At 32.1% G+C, this 20,255-nt stretch overlaps 2 protein-coding genes across 2 annotated transcripts; both read left to right on the top strand.

Moving 5' to 3' along the window:
* Positions 1 to 4,571: 4,571 nt before the first annotated feature.
* LOTGIDRAFT_170518 (hypothetical protein) lies at positions 4,572 to 13,504 on the top strand (the record flags this gene model as incomplete). The annotated part of the gene is made up of 12 exons (XM_009046331.1): positions 4,572 to 4,802; positions 5,335 to 5,510; positions 8,019 to 8,091; positions 8,736 to 8,842; positions 9,364 to 9,541; positions 9,974 to 10,018; positions 10,463 to 10,649; positions 11,032 to 11,113; positions 11,496 to 11,585; positions 11,817 to 11,946; positions 12,675 to 12,802; positions 13,339 to 13,504. 12 exons carry the CDS (start codon positions 4,572 to 4,574, stop codon positions 13,502 to 13,504), a joined length of 1,593 nt encoding a protein of 530 aa, XP_009044579.1.
* A 5,099-nt stretch (positions 13,505 to 18,603) lies between these two features.
* LOTGIDRAFT_237244 (hypothetical protein) lies at positions 18,604 to 20,195 on the top strand (the record flags this gene model as incomplete). Its single annotated transcript, XM_009046330.1, has 6 exons — positions 18,604 to 18,631; positions 19,430 to 19,563; positions 19,606 to 19,647; positions 19,690 to 19,731; positions 19,774 to 19,815; positions 19,854 to 20,195. The coding sequence occupies 6 exons, from the start codon at positions 18,604 to 18,606 to the stop codon at positions 20,055 to 20,057; spliced, it is 492 nt and encodes a 163-aa protein (XP_009044578.1). The 3' UTR covers positions 20,058 to 20,195.
* Between the last annotated feature and the right edge of the window lie 60 nt (positions 20,196 to 20,255).

The raw sequence follows: 20,255 nt of genomic DNA, 5'->3' as shown, positions 1-20,255 counted from the left end.
GCACAGTCGGTTAGAGCGTTGGTTCTTTGACGTCATTTGCTTGGTTACGTTCAGCAAATGGCGGCTGTGGGTACTGATCTCGATTGGCGTGTGAAAGTCCTATGACCGTAAATAAGTCGTCTTCACTCACATTTCCAGTCGACCCAGCTGGAAATGGGTATGGATAATCCAGGAAAGATCAATGCCAAGAGGTTTGGCCAAGGACCAGCTGGTAGAAAGGATCCTTAACTGTGAACCTAAGATGTTACATTGTAAAATATAGTTCTTTATATCTTCCTTTCTTTATATCGCAGTCAAAATTAAATGAATAAGGAAAAGAATGTGAGATAGTTGTCAATTATTATTTATTCATTACCGTAACATATACAAATCTTCCTCCAAATTTTCTGTTGAAGTTTATTCCTTATTTGTTCAGATCCTTGAATTACATTTAGGAATTAAAATCACACTCAGAAGACTTTTCAATAAATATGTTAGCAGACTTAAAGATTGGTTCCCTATTTTCATTGATCAAAATGAAAATGCTAATACTTATATGAATAGAAAGTAGAGGTGTTCTAATGACTTGAAAAAATACCAGTTTGTCTTACATGTCCATAATTAATTCATATTTAGCTTTATTAGATTTTGAAGATAGAAATGTTCTTTTTTTTTACCATTTTCCATATTGAAGTAGCTTATATTTTACAGTGAATTCCATTGATTTTGGACATTTTCTGTCAATTTATCTGGAATTTGGATTTTTTGTTTTATGTAAGTTTCTGTCAATAAGGCGAATTAGGGGCATTTTATTTTAGTTTTCCTTGATTTTTGGGCATCACAATGTCAATTGCCCTTAATTTGTGCAATCTAGGAATTGAACCCCTTCTTGACCTCAACCCCACCCGCTTACTTCCACCCTACTGTTTACCCAACCAGCCTGTGCCCTTGTATATGAGGGTGATAACAGCTGGTGTCATGTGATCAGCCTGTCCTGATATATGTCTAATTGATTTATTCAGGCTTTTCATTGAAGAGGTAACAGCTTGTTTAGAACATTTCTACATCTCACACGCTATAATGATTAGGGAAGGTTAAAAACAGCCATAAAGTTTCTGTTCTGGTAAAATGAAGGTACAGTTGTCAGCTGAGTAGGTTAGGGGACAGGAGAGACATTTTGACACCTCACTCTCAATATAAGGCTAGAGTAGTTGGTTGAACAGTAAACCAATCCAACTACCAACAACAACCTAGTTTGCGATCACTCTCAATATAAGGCTAGAGTAGTTGGTTGAACAGTGAACCAATCCAACTACCAATAACAACCTAGTTTGCGATCACTCTCAATATAAGGCTAGAGTAGTTGGTTGAACAGTAAACCAATCCAACTACCAACAACAACCTAGTTTGCGATCACTCTTAATATAAGGCTAGAGTGGTTGGTTGAACAGTTGAACCAATCCAACTACCAACAACAACCTAGTTTGCGATCACTCTCAATATAAGGCTAGAGTGGTTGGTTGAACAATGAACCAATCCAACTATCAATAACAACCTAGTTTGCGATCACTCTCAATATAAATAAGGCTAGAGTAGTTGGTTGAACAGTAAACCAATCCAACTACCAACAACAACCTAGTTTGCGATCACTCTTAATATAAGGCTAGAGTGGTTGGTTGAACAGTTGAACCAATCCAACTACCAACAACAACCTAGTTTGCGATCACTCTCAATATAAGGCTAGTGTGGTTGGTTGAACAGTTGAACCAATCCAACTACCAACAACAACCTAGTTTGCGATCACTCTCAATATAAGGCTAGAGTAGTTGGTTGAACAGTAAACCAATCCAACTACCAACAACAACCTAGTTTGCGATATCAGCATCCGCTGGATGCGAACGTTAACTTGTCATCTACTAACAACTACCTACTCTGTGATATCAGCATCCGCTGGAAGCGAACGTTAACTTGTCATCTACCAACAACTACCTAGTCTGTGATATCAGCATCCGCTGGAAGCGAACGTTAACTTGTCATCTACCAACAACTACCTAGTCTGTGATATCAGCATCCGCTGGAAGCGAACGTTAACTTGTCATCTACCAACAACTACCTAGTCTGCGATATCAGTATCCGCTGGAAGCGAACGTTAACTTGTCATCTACTAACAACTACCTACTCTGTGATATCAGCATCCGCTGGAAGCGAACGTTAACTTGTCATCTACCTTCCAACCAAGTTGAACAGTGACATAAAGTTTCTATGTTATTAAACAGGAAATTTCCACTGTCTATGAAAGTGTTTGATAGCTGCCATAAAGTTTTTATTCTACTAAAGGTACAACTGAGTAGGTCACGTGTTTTTTTCTATAAGTTGTTATCTCTAACTGTCAACGTATTCTAGATAAAAAAGTTTGATATGATAAATCTCTAAATTAAATACCTGAGTAGATTGTTAACGGATATAGAAATACTGTATTTAATTTTCTTTAAAGTGTGCTTTGCTTGGGCAACTCTTGTGGAACCCCAAGCAACCCTTTCAGAGAGTCCACATAGTATATTATTGTTTTCTATAAGCTGTTATATTTTAGAAAAAGATATAATACCTTAGTAGATTTTAACAAATACAGAAATGTATCTAAGTGAGTGATTTTTTTTATGGTGGTTGTTGCTAGCTAAGCTAATGTTCCCCCTTTAAATCCCCCTCCATCCCCATCCGAGAGTTCACATAATAAATAATGTTCTTACAGTACTAATACATCATTCACTGCTTAAAGATGGGTTCCCTTATTTTCATTTATGAAAATGAAAATGCTAATACTTATATAAATAGAAAGTAGAGGTCTTCTAATGACTTGGCAGAATTCCAATGAGTAACTGATTAAGAAAGGTCAAAAAGTCTTCTTTTTTTTTGGTTATCCACACATGGACATTTATGATCGGTTAAAATTTTAAATCATATGCAATAAGAACATAATGATATGATTAAGAATACATGATAATTCATTAGAAACACCAATAATGACTAACTAATTTTCACATAATTAATAGACCTGTGACCTAGGCCAGTGCTTTCATTGAGACTCGACTCAATACATCTTAACACCATTGAATCAATCACATAGTTTGCTTAATTTGACACTAAAAGATAAGGAAACCCATTTTTAATGCAAAAACCTATTGCTCTGTGACCTAGGCCAGTGCTTTCATTGAGACCTGTCTCAATACACCCTAACACCATTGAATCAATCACATAGTTTGCTTAATTTGACACTAAAAGATAAGGAAACCCATTTTTAATGCAAAAACCGATTTATCAGTTCAATATAGTACAATCTGTATTTAAATGAGAATAAAAGCTCTTTGAATGAATAAAATCCCCAGTAGATGAAATCTATGTTATTCAGTGTATTTGTATGAAAAATGAAGTTACTGGTTTATATAGGATTATTGATTGATAATAAACTCTGTTTAAAACATTCTAACAACACCTGCCAATAGGTAATATTCAAATATTGCTGTATATAATAGACTTCAAGCATTTAATGGCTGTTGTGGACATGCGCTATGTACTATTTTCAGGTAATTGGTAGAAACTACTAATAACTGTGATCAACTGAATTCTTGTAGATATTGGCAGCACAGTGTGATGACAAAATTTAAATTTTGCTTGGACATGATAAGAACAAACTGTTGAGAACTGGGATTTTTCAGTTGTCTGTATACTGAGGTTGTTAGCGGTCATCGAGAATCTAGTGGCTCCCAGCAAGCCCCCGAACATTAATATATACATGACATAAATGCAGTATATCAGCCAGTGCCTTCGTGGAAAAGTAACAAGTTTTAATTCCTTCAAAAAATCTTCAAACTAAAAGTACGGTACTAGAAATTTCACATTCTATTATTTCTATTTATGAGTTGTGAACACTATTACTTAAAAAACTAAACATATTATGAAAAAAGACTATGTACAATTGGTCAGCAGTTGGCGATTTGAAGACACACAGTGACCTGTGAACACTTTCACTAATTAGATTTGCTAAAAAATTACCTTTTTTGACTCTAAGGTATGATTGGTCAACAGTCCCTTTAAGGACTGCTCTATTCAAGTGATAATGTCTACATGTAAAATGGTAGAAGATATCTAATGATATTGTTGGCACCTGTAAAAGGTTACTCTATTAATACCTTGCTATTTGAATGTTTTCTTTTTTTATTTGCAGTTGCACAATTCTTAGGTCATAAAATAACTTTGATATTAGTTTAGTTTATGTTACAATTGACTATGTTATGAAATCAATTGCTAGTGGACTTGCTTACTGCAGCATTCAAGATTCTATTTTATTTTCTATTTTTCATAATACTAATATTCAAGGACCAAATAACTTGACGTAGTAACTTGATTATTTTTTTTTAGTTATTAAGTGAAATTTCATAGAATCTGATTATAATTTGTGTTGTGTCTTTCTTTTGTAGAATTTTTATGTTTTAACTTTAATTTTGAATTTTGTAATTATTATGTTTTATTCCTATAAGCTTATCTTGATATTTATTTTTTTCAGAAGAGGGAAATATTAAAATTTAAAAAACAGCATGGAGGAAAATTTATACGGAGCAAGAGTAGATAATAACTCGGACAGTCCTATCAGCGAATTTTATGCAGGAAAGAATTTATTTGTGACTGGGGGAACGGGATTTTTAGGAAAAGTTCTCATAGAAAAAATCTTACGGTCGTGTCCAGGACTAGGAACTGTGTATGTGTTAACACGAAAAAAACGATGCCAAGATATTCATGAGAGAATTCATGATCTCCTGTCATCGAAGGTAAAGTTTTAAACTACATATTCAAGGAATTGAGCACCATTGCATAGTGATGTTCAGATTGATGCCGACAATTGTTTAGTGGTCGTTGAAAGTCAAACAATGCTTATAATTGATTCCCAATGGAAAGTCACTGACGTAGGCGAATGATTGAAAAAGCCAGTCATGTTGTTTTTTGTTTGTTTTGTGTTAAATAAATATAAATTTAAGTTTTGTTGACATATCAAATTATAATTACCTGCATCAAACCATCATAATTAATAAAACAACTATGAAATTGAAATCCTTTAAGCCTGTATATTTTACATGTTACATTGAAAGTGGTGTGTTTTGATTATTAATTATGTCGCTGGACTGAAGGAGGGCCCCAAATTGAAACTATCAGTATTTCTAAAATACCTGAATGGATTGATTCTATAAGTGTTACACCTACAAAAACTTAGAAAACGTTTTTATAATCCCTTCAAGATGAAGAAAACCAATATAAGTGTGATTAAGAATATACAATCTTAACGAATGTTCGTCTATATTTCAGTTGTTTGACAAATTACGTAAAGACCAGCCGAATTTTGAAGAGAAAATCCAGCCAATAGAGGGCGATATAATCTTACCTGAATTCGGACTGTCGAACGAGGACAGACAACTCTTAATTAATGATGTACATATCGTCTTTCACAGTGCTGCTACTATTAAATTTGATGAACATTTACGGTAAGTTTATTTCAGTTTGATATTTTCTGTCGGAACATTATGGTTCTAATGAACCCATTGAAATCACAATTCTTACATGTTTCTTATCAATTACACAACTGGTAGTGGGCGTCATCAGATTAATTTATGCTTTTAAGACCAATTATTAAGAGACCTGATTCAATGATATTACCGGTCCATACCATACATTACATGCTTGGTTTGAATTTCTATCAAAGACTCGATGTCATAATCTCATGTATTTACGCCTTGCCATATAAAAATGACGGCCCCCATGTACGAGCAGTTTCGGTCGAAATTATGTTGTTTGTTGTTTGTTGTTTTTTAAAATGTTTTTTACCATCAGACAGCTTATAGCTGACATTCCGTTAATCATGAAATGAAATAATAATTGTATTTAAATAGTTTGTTAATAAGCCAGACCAATAAATATGAGCAAATATCTTAATTTCATGAGTTATTTTTGCGTCATAGAAACTACAGTATATTCTTGCTTTGATCTGTTATTATAGTTTACTGTGGGTATGTTATGTGTTATAGAAGTATATTCTTGCTTTGATCAGTTATTATAGTTTATTGTGGGTATGTTATGTGTTATAGAAGTATATTCTTTCTTTGATCTGTTATTATAGTTTATTGTGGGTATGTTATGTGTTATAGAAGTATATTCTTGCTTTGATCAGTTATTATAGTTTACTGTGGGTATGTTATGTGTTATAGAAGTATATTCTTGCTTTGATCAGTTATTATAGTTTATTGTGGGTATGTTATGTGTTATAGAAGTATATTCTTGCTTTGATCAGTTATTATAGTTTATTGTGGGTATGTTTTGTGTTATAGAAGTATATTCTTGCTTTGATCTGTTATTATAGTTTATTGTGGGTATGTTATGTGTTATAGAAGTATATTCTTGCTTTGATCAGTTATTATAGTTTATTGTGGGTATGTTATGTGTTATAGAAGTATATTCTTGCTTTGATCTGTTATTATGGTATATTGTGGGTATGTTATGTGTTATAGAAGTATATTCTTGCTTTGATCAGTTATTATAGTTTATTGTGGGTATGTTATGTGTTATAGAAGTATATTCTTGCTTTGATCTGTTATTATGGTTTATTGTGGGTATGTTATGTGTTATAGAAGTATATTCTTGCTTTGATCTGTTATTATAGTTTATTGTGGGTATGTTATGTACTGAAGGTAAACTATGTAGAAGAGATTACTACTTGTTAACGGGTACAATGGAGAAAATGTAACTTTGACATAAAATAGATTATAAATGAAATTTGATAATAATCAAGATTATAAATTATTATTTCGATCATTTTACCGAGCGCTACCCCAGATTGATCAGTGATTATGACAAAATTCAATGTAATATTCGAAATACTGTTTGTTGGCAATTAATTGTGACCAATCAAACTCTGATTATATTTAATAAATATATTAAATTCATTATAAATATTTGTATCAATTGCTTTGGAATGATAATATTTAGTTCTGTATATAAGTTCGGATTGATAACACAATGTAATATGACAAGATTTAACGTGATTTTAATATTACTAAATATTTACATTAGCTATTATATTTTCCATTAGACTAATACAAATTCGTGTGGCGTTTATATCACAATAAATGCCATTGCCTCATCACCAAAACATTAGACGTAGTAATTTTAACCAATGACGTCGTTATTCAAAGACGTCATTGTATCAAATAGACGGTCTCCAATGTTAACAATCATGTTGAAACGTAAAGAAATAGGCCCTACTTAAATTCATACTAAAATCTGTGTATCAAAATTAAAATATCTTGAAAATGTAAATATAAACAATAAACTGTTACCCTATGGCAGTTATGGTTGGCTGGAAAATTATTCTTAAATGCTCATTTATTAAATTTTCCAGCCATTTTTGTCCTGATATACTGGTACAACCACAACCGCCATAGGGTAACAGTTTATTGCTTTACTAACTGTGCCTATGTTGATGGTATTTATTAAATATATCAACTTCTTTGTTAATATTTATATCAATTGCTGTCCATTGTTATAATGTCATGGGTTTGTTTCAAGTTTATAGACTTTCTGGCTTATAGCCTTATATACATTTATTTTTTGTGTTAAATGTCTGGAGTCAGTAAAATAAGTTAATAGTTTTTGGACATAGTTTCAATTAATTCCATTAAAATGAACTTCTGTGAGAGGGATTGTAAAGAGGTTTTCAAAAAATTTTATGTGTATCTGGGACACTGATAGCATCAATTTGCACCATTCTAATTTTCAGCCAGACATTAGTTCTTGCATAAAACAGGACATTCACAAGACATAAAACACCATTTCACTTTCGTCTTGACGACGACAAAAGCTCATAGAATAAAATACTTTAGTCACTCTTAATAGGTGTCTTCTTACTTCTTCTATTATTAACAACATAGAGTGATACACCATTACAATCTATTATATCATTACACTAGTAGACCAATGTTGATTTTTATATATTACAGTACTGCTGTAGAGTTGAATGTGTTACCAGTCAGAAAAATTATCAAACTATGTCAACAGTTTAAATCATTACTGGTAATTAGTCATTATTATAATTATCCTTAATTAGTATGATTTGTTAATTAGATGTTGATAGTATGATGATATTTTGAAGCAAATGATGGAGGGGGTGGTAGTCCTCTACAGGTTGAAAATATTCGTGAGCAAATGAGACCTTTACAAAGAAAGATATGAAGTAGGCATTACGATAACTAAATTACGATGATTTATTAGATCCTGTTTGTATGGTTATATTAGAACCTTATTGTGGTTGGTGGGTACATGGGAAGGTGATGGGAGGGGGGCAGGGGCTGTTGAGAGTGGATATAGAGTATGTAGGTAATAAGTTTGGAGCAAATTGAGAAATGAATAAAGTAGGCAATATTATTATTAACCTTGATTAGTCAGGTTTGTTAATGAGATTTTGTTTTGACAATTAAATACAACACAGTCCAAATACAGTTCTAGGGTTAGGGAACTAAGGCAGAGAATTTCGGAAAACAAATCCAAAACATAGGAAAAATCCATGGCAAATTATATAATACAGAGCGAATGGAAATTTAGAGCAAGTGGGAGAAATCAATATGGATAGGAAATTATTTGGGCGAAAAAAGTAAAAATTCCAGAATTTGTGGGGTTAAAAGGAATTTTTTTAGTACAATATTATATTTGTCTTGCAGGCTCTAGTACATGTATCTACAGCCTATTGTAACTGTGATAGACCGTATATAGAAGAAACTATTTATGAACCTCATATAGCTCCACAGAAACTTATAGACGCTCTCGAGTAAGTTGACTTTTCACATATCAAGACTCCTCGGAGCTTTATATAAGCAATAAACTGATACCCTATGGCCATTATGGTCGTATATGAAATGAAATGAATGGAGGTTTGCGTCCTAATTTTCTGCAGCATGTGAGCCAATGAAGATGGGCAACGCCATGCAGGGTACAATGAGGGAAACACTGGGCCTCAGTTTATTGTCCGAAAAATCCGAAGGATTAAACCCTGGATCTCAAGGTAAGCGAGCAAGCGCCAAACTCGTTTTGCCACTGCGGCTCCCGGTCCTATATCAGGAGAAAGATTGGCTGGAAAATTTTACATAAACGTGTCAGAAGTCGCACAATGTAAAAATAGTCCCTACTTTAATTGATACTAAATTCTAATTAGAATCCCTATTTAAATTGACATGTCTTGAGAACGTAAATATTAGCAATAAACTGTTACCCTATGGCGGTTATAGTTGGATAAAGGTTGGCTGAAAACTTGAAAAAATTTTGGGTTATTTTTTTTTATATAAATTTTAGATGGATGACAGATGATATGGTAGAATCAGTCACACCAAAATTACTAGGCAGTCATCCGAATACTTATACATTCACAAAACAGCTGGCTGAGGCAATATATAAAATGGAAGGTGCAGGGTTACCGGTAGCGATTATTAGACCGTCTATAGTGGGTGCTGCTTGGAAAGAACCAATACAGGTTTGATATTTGTCTATTTGTAATATTGTAAATAGTGTCTGCTGGTGATGTAATTGTGGTCTGAAATGAGTTATGTAAGACAAGAGTTATGTATGAGGAGGATGAGAGTGATAAAAAAGGTTATTAGAATGATGGGACTTATTAAATGAATATTGTGGAAGTCAATTTAGGTGTGGAGAGTTCTGAACAGTTTCCATCATTTCCAATTCTGATCTCAATCTAAGGGTTTCTAAGCAAATTTATCACATTCAAAATTTTCTGCCATTTTGAATTCTGTCTGCGTCTGCTATTTTTTCCGAACCCACAAAACACGTTCTGAACTCTGTTCCAACTTGTTTTATTGAACGTCCGGTTGATTCTATGATTCTCTGAGTAACAACGTGATTCATGTTCTGTTTTGATATTTCTAAAATATAAAACATATATTTTCAGGGTTGGATAGATAATTTTAATGGTGCCAGTGGTCTATGTATTGCTGTAAGTTCATTTTCTTTGGTTTTCTTTGTCTAATAAAGTATGTAGTCTATTTAGTGATATTCATCTAAATCTGTAAATTTGCAACTTCTCTGTGTACCCATCCATGGTCACTTACAATAAGTTATTAGTAAGATTTCAGGGTGTAAAATTACTGTAAATCAATCTTTAAGAAAACACAGGCACAGGCATGTAACTCATGTCAGACAAAATACCATAATGTTAACAAGATTGTGAGTGTGCATAAACACGAAATGTTAACATTTTCTGTCATTTCTATCTTATATTACTTTGCCCCCATCCCATCGCACCCTCATCCCCCTAAAATTCCATCTTCATTAGCCCACATGGTGCAGAAAAGTAGGACATAAAATTCATTTCATTTCATTTCATCCCCTCTCTTAAAATGAACTAGTCTATAATTACTAAAATGTTTCTATATTTCAGTCTGGGAAGGGTTTATTACGGTCTATGAAGGGTGATTTTAAAGCAGTAGCTGATCTAGTACCAGTTGATATACCAACTAATATAATGATAGTAGTAGGGTGGTATACTGCTGTATATAAACCTAAAGAATCTCTAGTATATAACTGTACCTCCGGGGCTGTCAATCCTTTAACATGGGGAGACTTTCGTAAGTATATTCTAGATGATATAGCAACTGATATTATCAGTCAGTCACACGTCTGTGATTCCTGTAATTCCACTAAAACTAAGTGTTTGATGATGTCACTAATCGTGAAAGACCTTATGTAATACAAACATATTTTGCGATCAGTGATGTTATCAAATGCTTATTTTTGTAGAATTGCAGGGATCACAGCTGACGTCTGATTGAAAATTAGAAATGGGGCAATTTGACGTTATCAGTTATCTGATACACATAACAAATTTAGAAAATCTCTTTAAAATCTTTTTAACTAACCCATTCATTCAGTGTTAGTTCACCCATTGTACTAACGTAGAGTTCAATTCAGCAGTATGTAATTAATAATTTATAATGTCTATATTTATAGAGGTTGGAATAATGGATTATTTTAAAAAGACGCCACTAGAAGGATCATTTCGACGTCCCTATACCACATTTACTTCTAATGAGTAAGTTTTTATTTTGTTACGAAAATTATGTAACCAGCTTTTACCTGTTCACTAATTTGTTACCTCTATCATACATTGTTTCTGGACATCAGAAATAAATGAAATTTTGGATTAGAATTCCAGAGCTTTGAGCGAAAAAAGAATAATCTTGGGAAATGTTTATGATTCACAGTTACGAATGAAAATGTTCATCCAGTTCTCTCTATTCATTATTCAGTCTTCATAGCCCTGATTCTGATGTCATTGTTAAAAATGATTTTTGTGAAGGAGACATTAGTATCTGGAGTTAACAGAAACCACGGAATGGATCTGGAAATCTGAAAAATTGGAAATGGAAACTATAAATACCCCTTCCCTGATTAATTTAAATATCTATTTATAGAATGCTACATGATTATTGGGTGTTTGTAAGTCACATGATACCAGCGTATCTCGCTGATTTCGGTTACAGACTGATGGGCAAAAAACCAAGGTAAGTTGATATTCTTATAAAACTCTTTTCAAGATAGAACGCAGTAATTTTTCTGTTACCCTTAAAAGACAGTTAGGGAGTTGACTGAAAAAAATTGACAAGCTTATTTCATTGTTTTAGTAGGATTGTAAATCAGGGACACTGATAGCATAAATTTGCACCATTTTATTTTTCAATCATACATCTGTGGTTCCTGCAATTCCAATTTTTCAAAACTGACTCTGATTTCAGAATGGTAAGAACATATAATAAACTACACCGATCAATGGAGATATTATCGTTTTTTACCACACATTCCTGGGAATGGACCAGTGGAAACCACGATTTACTACGTCATGTTTTATCAGACGCAGACAAAAAGGTAATGTTCATTCAAAACTCCACCAGTTATTTCCCTACCTCCCCTCCCTAGCTACACACCCAGATAATGATATTTTAGTCTAAAAGCAGTATTACTGTTTTATGATAATAAGATTTGAAAAATTGGGCTGTTTTCCAAAAAGTAGATACAAGTTTCAAGAACTAAGATTATTACCTCTATTGACATTAATGGGAAAACCAAGTGAATGTTAGAAAGACAAAAAGGAAAAACCAGATTTTAAAAGGATAAAATAATAGGTTCTCCAAGATCCTGTCTATGAGCTGATCCTTAACCAAACCTCTTGTTAATGAATTAGCATGGATAACAACTTAGGTTCACAAAGGATCCCTTGTACCAGCTGTTCCTTAACCAAACCTCTTGGCATTGATTTTACAAGGATGATAACTTAGATTGACGAGGATTATTTCTACCAGCTGGTCCTTGGCAAAACCTCATGGTAATGTATTAGCATGGATAACAACTTGGGTTCACGAGGATCCTTTCTACCAGCTGATCCTTGGTCAAACCTCTTGTCATTGATCTTTCCCTGATTATCTGTACCCATTTACAGGTGGGTGATTGGAATTATGAGGAAAGATGACTTATTAATCAAGGTTATCAGACTATCACATGCCGACCAGGTTTTCAACCCACATTAAGATTCAAGCACTAAATGATCTAAGGCTGTCTACACAAATATAATAATGATAATAATCATTCTCTTTCAGACATTTTATTTTGATCCACGACAGATTCACTGGCCAACCTATCTAGAGAAGTTTTGTTTTGGAGCTAAACATTATGTTTTAAATGAGGATATGAATGCGTTACCAGCTGCTAGAGCTCATATAAAAAAGTAAGTCATTGTCTAAAAATGTAATTGAACTTACTTTGAATTTACCTCGAACTAGGCATTTCACTTTCTTTTTCTATCTTCAATAGTTTCTCCCCTGTCTGAATATTGTACGTCTAGTTGACAAGGTTTCTATGCATGTTAGAGTCTATAGAAAAGACAAGTCGTCATGTAACTTTCAAACGTTGATAATTTTGGATACACATGGATAAGAAACCTATTGTAAACAAACCTCTAACCAGGACAAAGATATTATTTTTTCCAAGACAACATTTAGAAGTGAGGAGTAGATATCACAAACACAAGAGAATATTAGAGAATAAACATACATCTTTAATACAATTTTACGTGTGTCATCATCAGATAAAATAATATATTTTATGTTTTATTCTCTCATTATTTCATCTGTAATTTGTGTTATATTATATGTTTAATATTTTATTCAAGAATTGTGTTTATTCTATAATATTGTCTTGTGTTTGTTATTATTGATCTGATGTTAAATGTGCTTTGAACAAAATGTTTATTTTTTTTTTCAGATTAAGGAATATACGCTATATGTTTAATACGTGTGTTATAGTGGTATTATGGAGAGTTCTAATAGCTCGTTCTCAAATCGCACAAAATGTTTGGAACCTCATTCTAAGCCTTGTCTTTAAGTTTGTCCGATATTTTAAAATAACTAGCACTATACAGAAACACTGATAGACACAGGCAGGGTTCAGTTTTACTGATAATAACTTAAAGAAAGACTAAGATGTAACAGGTTCAGTAATCTCACATTGATTAAACCATAATTTAAGCTAACTAATAATGAAGTTTTTCTGATAATTCAAAACTGTAAGTACCTCACAGAAACACTGATAGAGGCAGGGTTCATTTTTGAAAAAGAAGAATTTTAATTTTGTCAATTATGATTATGATTAAGAATATTATAGAATCCATTATTCAGCTCTAATTCAGCTCTAATTCAGCTCTAATTCAGCTCTAATTCAGCTCTGCTTAAACATAATAACCTTTTATTTTGTCTGTCATATTTGAAAATTATCAAAAGGTAGTGTTAAGTTGAAATTATCAATGAATATTTTAAGCCTTTTGTTAACAGATTTGCTTTAATAAAAGATTATAGATTCAAATCCCCGTCAAGACACGGTAGATTCCTGAAACCTTGATATATACAAAGCTATTAAAGTAAGCTTAATATTTAATATTTTTGTTCCTTAAAATAATAGAGTTCTATTATCTGAACTTTGACTTTATAATGGTGTTTGGTGCCATAGATTCGACTCCTCCTCGCTGCAATAGAAGTCTGATGCCACGTGTAGTCATCTAAGCTTAGAATCTGTAGTATTATGCTTTGATTTCTTTTCTTATTTAGCAATTTGATTGTTGCAATATTTTTTATATTAATTTAAAATTACTGTAAAGACTGAGAATCCGTTTGGGAGCATTTATTTTCTTTTTTTGTTAATTTTTTTGTTGGCGTTCTTTGGTGCAATGATTTAAATACAACTCTGAAATTTTGGTTTTGATTTTTTTTCTGTGGGTTACTTCACTCTTTCAAGATCTGACAGCATTCATTTTTAAAATCATGTTCAACTTAGTGTAATTTGTACTTACCAATCAAAAGCTCTGTTAGAAGTGCATCACAGCACAAATCAATGAAGTAATTATGTTAAAAGAACAGAGTGTTTGATTGGTTAAATTGTTGACACAAGATTCTTATAAATGTTGTTAGATCACGATTGACTGAAGTATACTACAATAACTATAAGTAAAGAAAACAAAATATGTAGAGCTGTATTTTAATTGGATTTGTTTTTATGATATATTTCGAGATATATTTTTCTTGTTGATCGTTCAAATATCATTACATTAAACATAGTATCACATTGTATAGACAGTAGATTGGTTGAGGTCTATATCATAGTATACCTGATATACCTATCATTTCTTCATAATTATGGTGCACCCATAAATGGGATAAATATTTAAGGTGCCCCTTGAAAAATTAATAAGATTTATCTCATGGTGCACACAATTGTGTATATTTTGTTATTTTACTTTTGTGTTGATAATGCTTTCTTATTCTGATGCAAAATTCTAGTTTTTTTTAGTGAAAGTTGCATTGGATTATAGTCAATCATCCCAGGGTCTTATTCTCGAAACTTAACTTATAATGATTTTAGCATTCCAGTCATCTGATTGGTCAATCTGTTTCAAATAGTGTTTATTATCCAATCAGATTACTGTATTTCTTAAAATCTTAGTTTATTTTTCGAGAATAAGGACCTAGATAGGTCCGCGGTATTTATTAATTGATTACAAGTCTACAATAGGAATGTTGATTCAAAATGACTTGCTTTGAGTTTTATTTGACCAACTTTGTAAGTCTTAAGTATTGAATGATTTCAAGTTCACAAATGGGTTGTTGATTCAAAATGTTAACTTTTTCATACATTTATTGGATGATATCAGATTGTTTTGCCATTTAGTTAAAGTGTGATAAATTTAAAAAAAACAGCTAATTTTGATTCAAAAAAGAAATTATTATCAAAATCACAACTTTTGCTATAGGAAGACTAACAGTACAGTCAAATCAATAACAAAGATTGCTGAAGGTTACTTGATATATATAATTTAATATAACATAGTCAATACCATTTCATTGCTCAATATTTATATTGCTGCTTACTTCATGGTTCATATAATTTTCATCAAATTAAAGGGAACTGTAAAGAGGTTTTCTAAAAAAAATTATGTGTATGAGGACACTGATAGCGTCAATTTGTACCATTCCAAAACTAGGTGTTTGATGATGTCACTAATGGCAAAGGCCTTATGTGATAAAGCATATTTTGCGATTAGTGACAGCATCAAACTCTTTGGAATTGTGGAATTTCAGGAAGCACAGACGTCTGGTTGAAAATTGGAATGGTTCAAATTGATGCTGTCAGTGTCCCCAATACACATAAAATATTCCTAAAATTCTTTACAATCTCTTTAAATTTAATCATGTAATATTTTAGTTTCTTTAAAATCTGGTATAGTAGATATTAGATTATTATATGTCTAATATATGATAGAGGCTCCCCCTGTAGGAGAAAGATCCTTCTATACAATTATTATCAATATAGATTTAATCAACATATCCCTTATGCATGTATTTCATTACCTCTTTAATAAGGCCATCTTATAAATATAGTGGGTTTAATCAGCAGGTAAAGAAAATATTACATATTATGCATTTATTTACCTCTTCAAAAGACCACCTCTGTTTAAAGTCCATTATGTAAAAAGACCAAATACCACAGTCCTATGGTGGTCTTACTTGGAGGGTTTTACTGTAATTAATATATTTGATAGAATCTCTTGATTTAAGGGAATAAAAAGGGTTTCCAGTCTTCATGTATTAGTAATAGTGACGTACTAGTCTAGTCAGGATATTTTTTGATCTGCAGGAATCATAGACATCATGGAAGAAGACTTAAAGGGATTGTAAAGAGTTTTACTAATTTTTGTATGGGGACACTAATAGCATCTGTTTACATCGTTCTAATTTTCAATCAGATGTCTGTGATTCCTACAATTCCACTAAAGATCAAAGGGCCTTATGTGAAAAAGCATATTTTACAATCCCTTTTAGGATGTCAAAAGTTAATAACTGATACAAATATAGAGCTAGGAAACCTTTTTGAATCCCTGAAAAGTTTGCTGCATTCCTTGCCATGGCCATAAATTCAAATATAAAAATTTAAAGGAGTCATTCCATCACACAAACCCGGTGCAAATCATTACTCATTTGCATATGTGCATATTAATTACTTATACATTATACTATTACTTTGTTGTTTATTGTTTATTTTTACTTGATTTTCAGAAATTTGTTACGATATGCCAATTTGATTCAAAATTATGACATATTAAAAATGTTTAGTTGTCTTGTTTATAGTCAGTAATTATTGCATTTAATGAACCATGAAATATTTTTGCTTTAAAAGCAAAAAATTGGGCATTTATAATCTTGTATATTATATAACATATATAACAATCTACCCTTACTTTATTTTACAGCATAATTTATTCATAACAATATAATAAATGAAACATAAACTTTTACATTTAATGTGACAGGTTCGTTATCTTTGTAACCAATCATACCATTAGTCTCAGAAACGCGAATTTTGTTAGCTACCCCGCGAAAATGACGAATCTGTCTCTTTAATAGAAAAGGTTGTAACCAATCATACCATAGTCTCAGAAACATATCTTTTTTATCTCCCTTTAATAGAATAGGTTGGCATTGCTCTTTGTTTTCTTTTTCTACATGAGTTTAACAGCATTGTATTTAAGTCAGACTCTTAGTACTATTTTTTCAAGTATATAAAATCAACTAAGGTTTATATAAAGGGTTTGTTTATAAAATATAAATATTGATTATAGAAACATAAGAATATAAACCTTATGTAGTGTTTCTAAATGGGAGATTTTTAGTTAATGTCATATTAGAGAAAGGGTTTTTATTTGGAATTTGGAAATTATCATTTTTGTAATGTTCCAAACTTTTTTTGTTTTTCATGGTACTTTTCTATGAGCTTTAACGAACTGTTGTATCAATAACAGAAGAACCTAGTCTTATATCAGCTTATGTATATCCCTTTTAGAGAGTTCACATAGCTAATAATGTTTATTTAGTATATTTGTCGAGACATTATGCACAGCCAAGTTCGACGGTGTCACAGGTAGCTAACATGAGATATTAGATTAAAATGGTTATGGTATCTCTTTTTTTTTTATGAATTATCTTCTAATGTTATTTCAAAAATGTTTTCTAGGCTTTGTATGCATATTAAAGGGATTGTAAAGAAGTTTTCTAAATTTTTTGTATGTATCAGGTACATTGATAGCAACAATTTGCACCAATCCAATTTTAGATCAGACGTCTATGGTTCCTGCAATTCCAAAAAAGTGTCACATAATGCCGGTCGCGATTAGTGACATCAGCAAACACTTAGTTTTAGTGCAGGAACTACAGACGTCTGATTGAAAATTGGAATGGTGTCAATAGAAGCTATAAGTATTCCTAATACACATATGACATATTCTTTCCAGTACTTTGAGCTAAACATGGTGAATGGTCTTTCATAAACTGACCATGAGTGTATTATAACTTGTTTTTCATTGGTTAATAATATCTTCTGTTTGTATATTCTGTATTGCCATTTTTTAAATGGGTTTCCATGACGACAGTTATCATTAAACCAATAATGATCTGTCTGATGAGGCCCATTGTCATGACATTTTCTGCCATTCTGATATTTTGAATTTAAATTCATCTGCAGATGCAAGAAGCAAGGGATTTTAAATCAGAGCTGTTGAATCCAAATTTATGACATTTGTGGCAAAGTCTCCCAAGCCCTTCCTAAATGCAAAGATCTGTCCAAACTCCACCATGATAACAGATTCTGATGGATTAGCACTGCAGATAGATTTAATTTGAAAATGTTTACATTCTTGTTTTTGTTATTTTTTCTTTCAAAATCTATCTTTATTGTACAGAATAAAAAAATCTAATTGCTAATAATTTGTGATTTTATGTTGGACTCCCGGCCGTCCGTCAAAATTTGCGTGTAAACGCTATAAAAACTAGAAATTCAGTATGTGTATACACATTCATAAAACGAAGATCAAGTTTCGAATTTGAGCTATTTTCGACCGTTAGAAGCAGAGTTATTGCCCTTGCCCCAAAATCTTGAAAATGCTAATACTCTCTTAGTGTTCAACCGAATTTGATGAAACTTAAAATGGATGTTATTGGACCTAAATCGAAAGGTTTGAGAAAGTTTAGTTTACTTCTTATTAAATTTAAGGCTTTTTCAAGATATAGGCGTCAGTTTTGAGGGGTTATCGCCCTTTAACCTCTATACAGTAAGTGCTTCTATAAACATCAATTGATCTAAAAATCAAAGTTATTGCCCTTGCCCCAAAATCTTGAATATTTACCATCCGCATGCCGTGGTGGGCGTATATATCTGTGGTCCATTATTTTTCTTCTTTCCTGGCTAATGAGTTCCTGGTATATCAAACTCATGGGTTAAAAGATATTTTCTATGTTCTTGTTCTTCTTTGCAAGCTCTGAGGATAACGGTGCCTATGGACTCCAATGTCTTTTTACAAAGCCCTGCTAAACCCCAGCAGTCTAGCAGTAGTTCCCAACCTTTCTCAGCCTTTACACCCCTGGAGCAATCACCTCATCCTTTCACACCCCCAAATATTTATTTCATCCACATTTCCAGCATAATGCCTTGATGAGAGGTGCTCTCTTAATTCAAAATAAATTCTTCTCCTACACCAGTTGTCCACACCCCTGACACCCTAGTCCCACACCCCCAGGAGGTGAAAACACACCAAGTTGGGAACTGGGGGGTCTAGACCTACCAGAAGCCTGTCAGTAATTCTATACCTATAATCAAATACACAAGATGTAGTATTATATATAATATTTTATTTAGGTATAGAGTATTTATAGCACTCATTATTTCTTACTTAAAACTCTTTCTCTATTTAAACCTGACACAAACATAATATACTTCATAATCAACTCTTAATACATACTTTATACAATACTAGTACACTTTTTACAGAAACCTTGCTTGACAGAAACCTTGTTTTACAGAAACCTTGCTTTACAGAAACCTTTTTTACAGAAACCTTTTTTACAGAAATGTATGGACATACATTACTTTAATAAACTCAATTTACAGGTAAGTATGGACATACATTACTTTAATAAACTCAATTTACAGGTAAGTATGGACATACATTGCTTTAATAAACTCAATTTACAGGTAAGTATGGACATACATTACTTTAATAAACTCAATTTACAGGTAAGTATGGACATACATTACTTTAATAAACTCAATTTACAGGTAAGTATGGACATACATTACTTTAATAAACTCAATTTACAGGTAAGTATGGACATACATTACTTTAATAAACTCAATTTACAGGTAAGTATGGACATACATTACTTAAACTCAATTTACAGGTAAGTATGGACATACATTACTTTAATAAACTCAATTTACAGGTAAGTATGGACATACATTACTTTAATAAACACAATTTACAGGTAAGTATGGACATACATTACTTAAACTCAATTTACAGTAAACTAGTTTTATGCAAGTTGCAAGTTTTGAAAAGAGGTTTTCTTCTACAGAGGCATTCTATACACAACCTAACTCTGTGAATAGGTATTTTAACTCATCATTCCTTTCAGAGAGTCCACATGGCTAATATTAATTACTTTGTATATCTTTTACATCTACTTAAGTAAAGTTATTCACAGAACTTATGATTGCTATACCACAATCCCTGATATCATAATGACTAAATAAATGCTTAAAAAAAAGTTTGAAAGGCACCCTTATTTAGAATATATTGTTAG

Source organism: Lottia gigantea, assembly GCF_000327385.1.
Source record: "Lottia gigantea unplaced genomic scaffold LOTGIsca_100, whole genome shotgun sequence".
Classification (NCBI taxonomy): Eukaryota; Metazoa; Mollusca; class Gastropoda; family Lottiidae; genus Lottia; species Lottia gigantea.
This window is presented reverse-complemented; position numbering and strand designations above follow the sequence as displayed.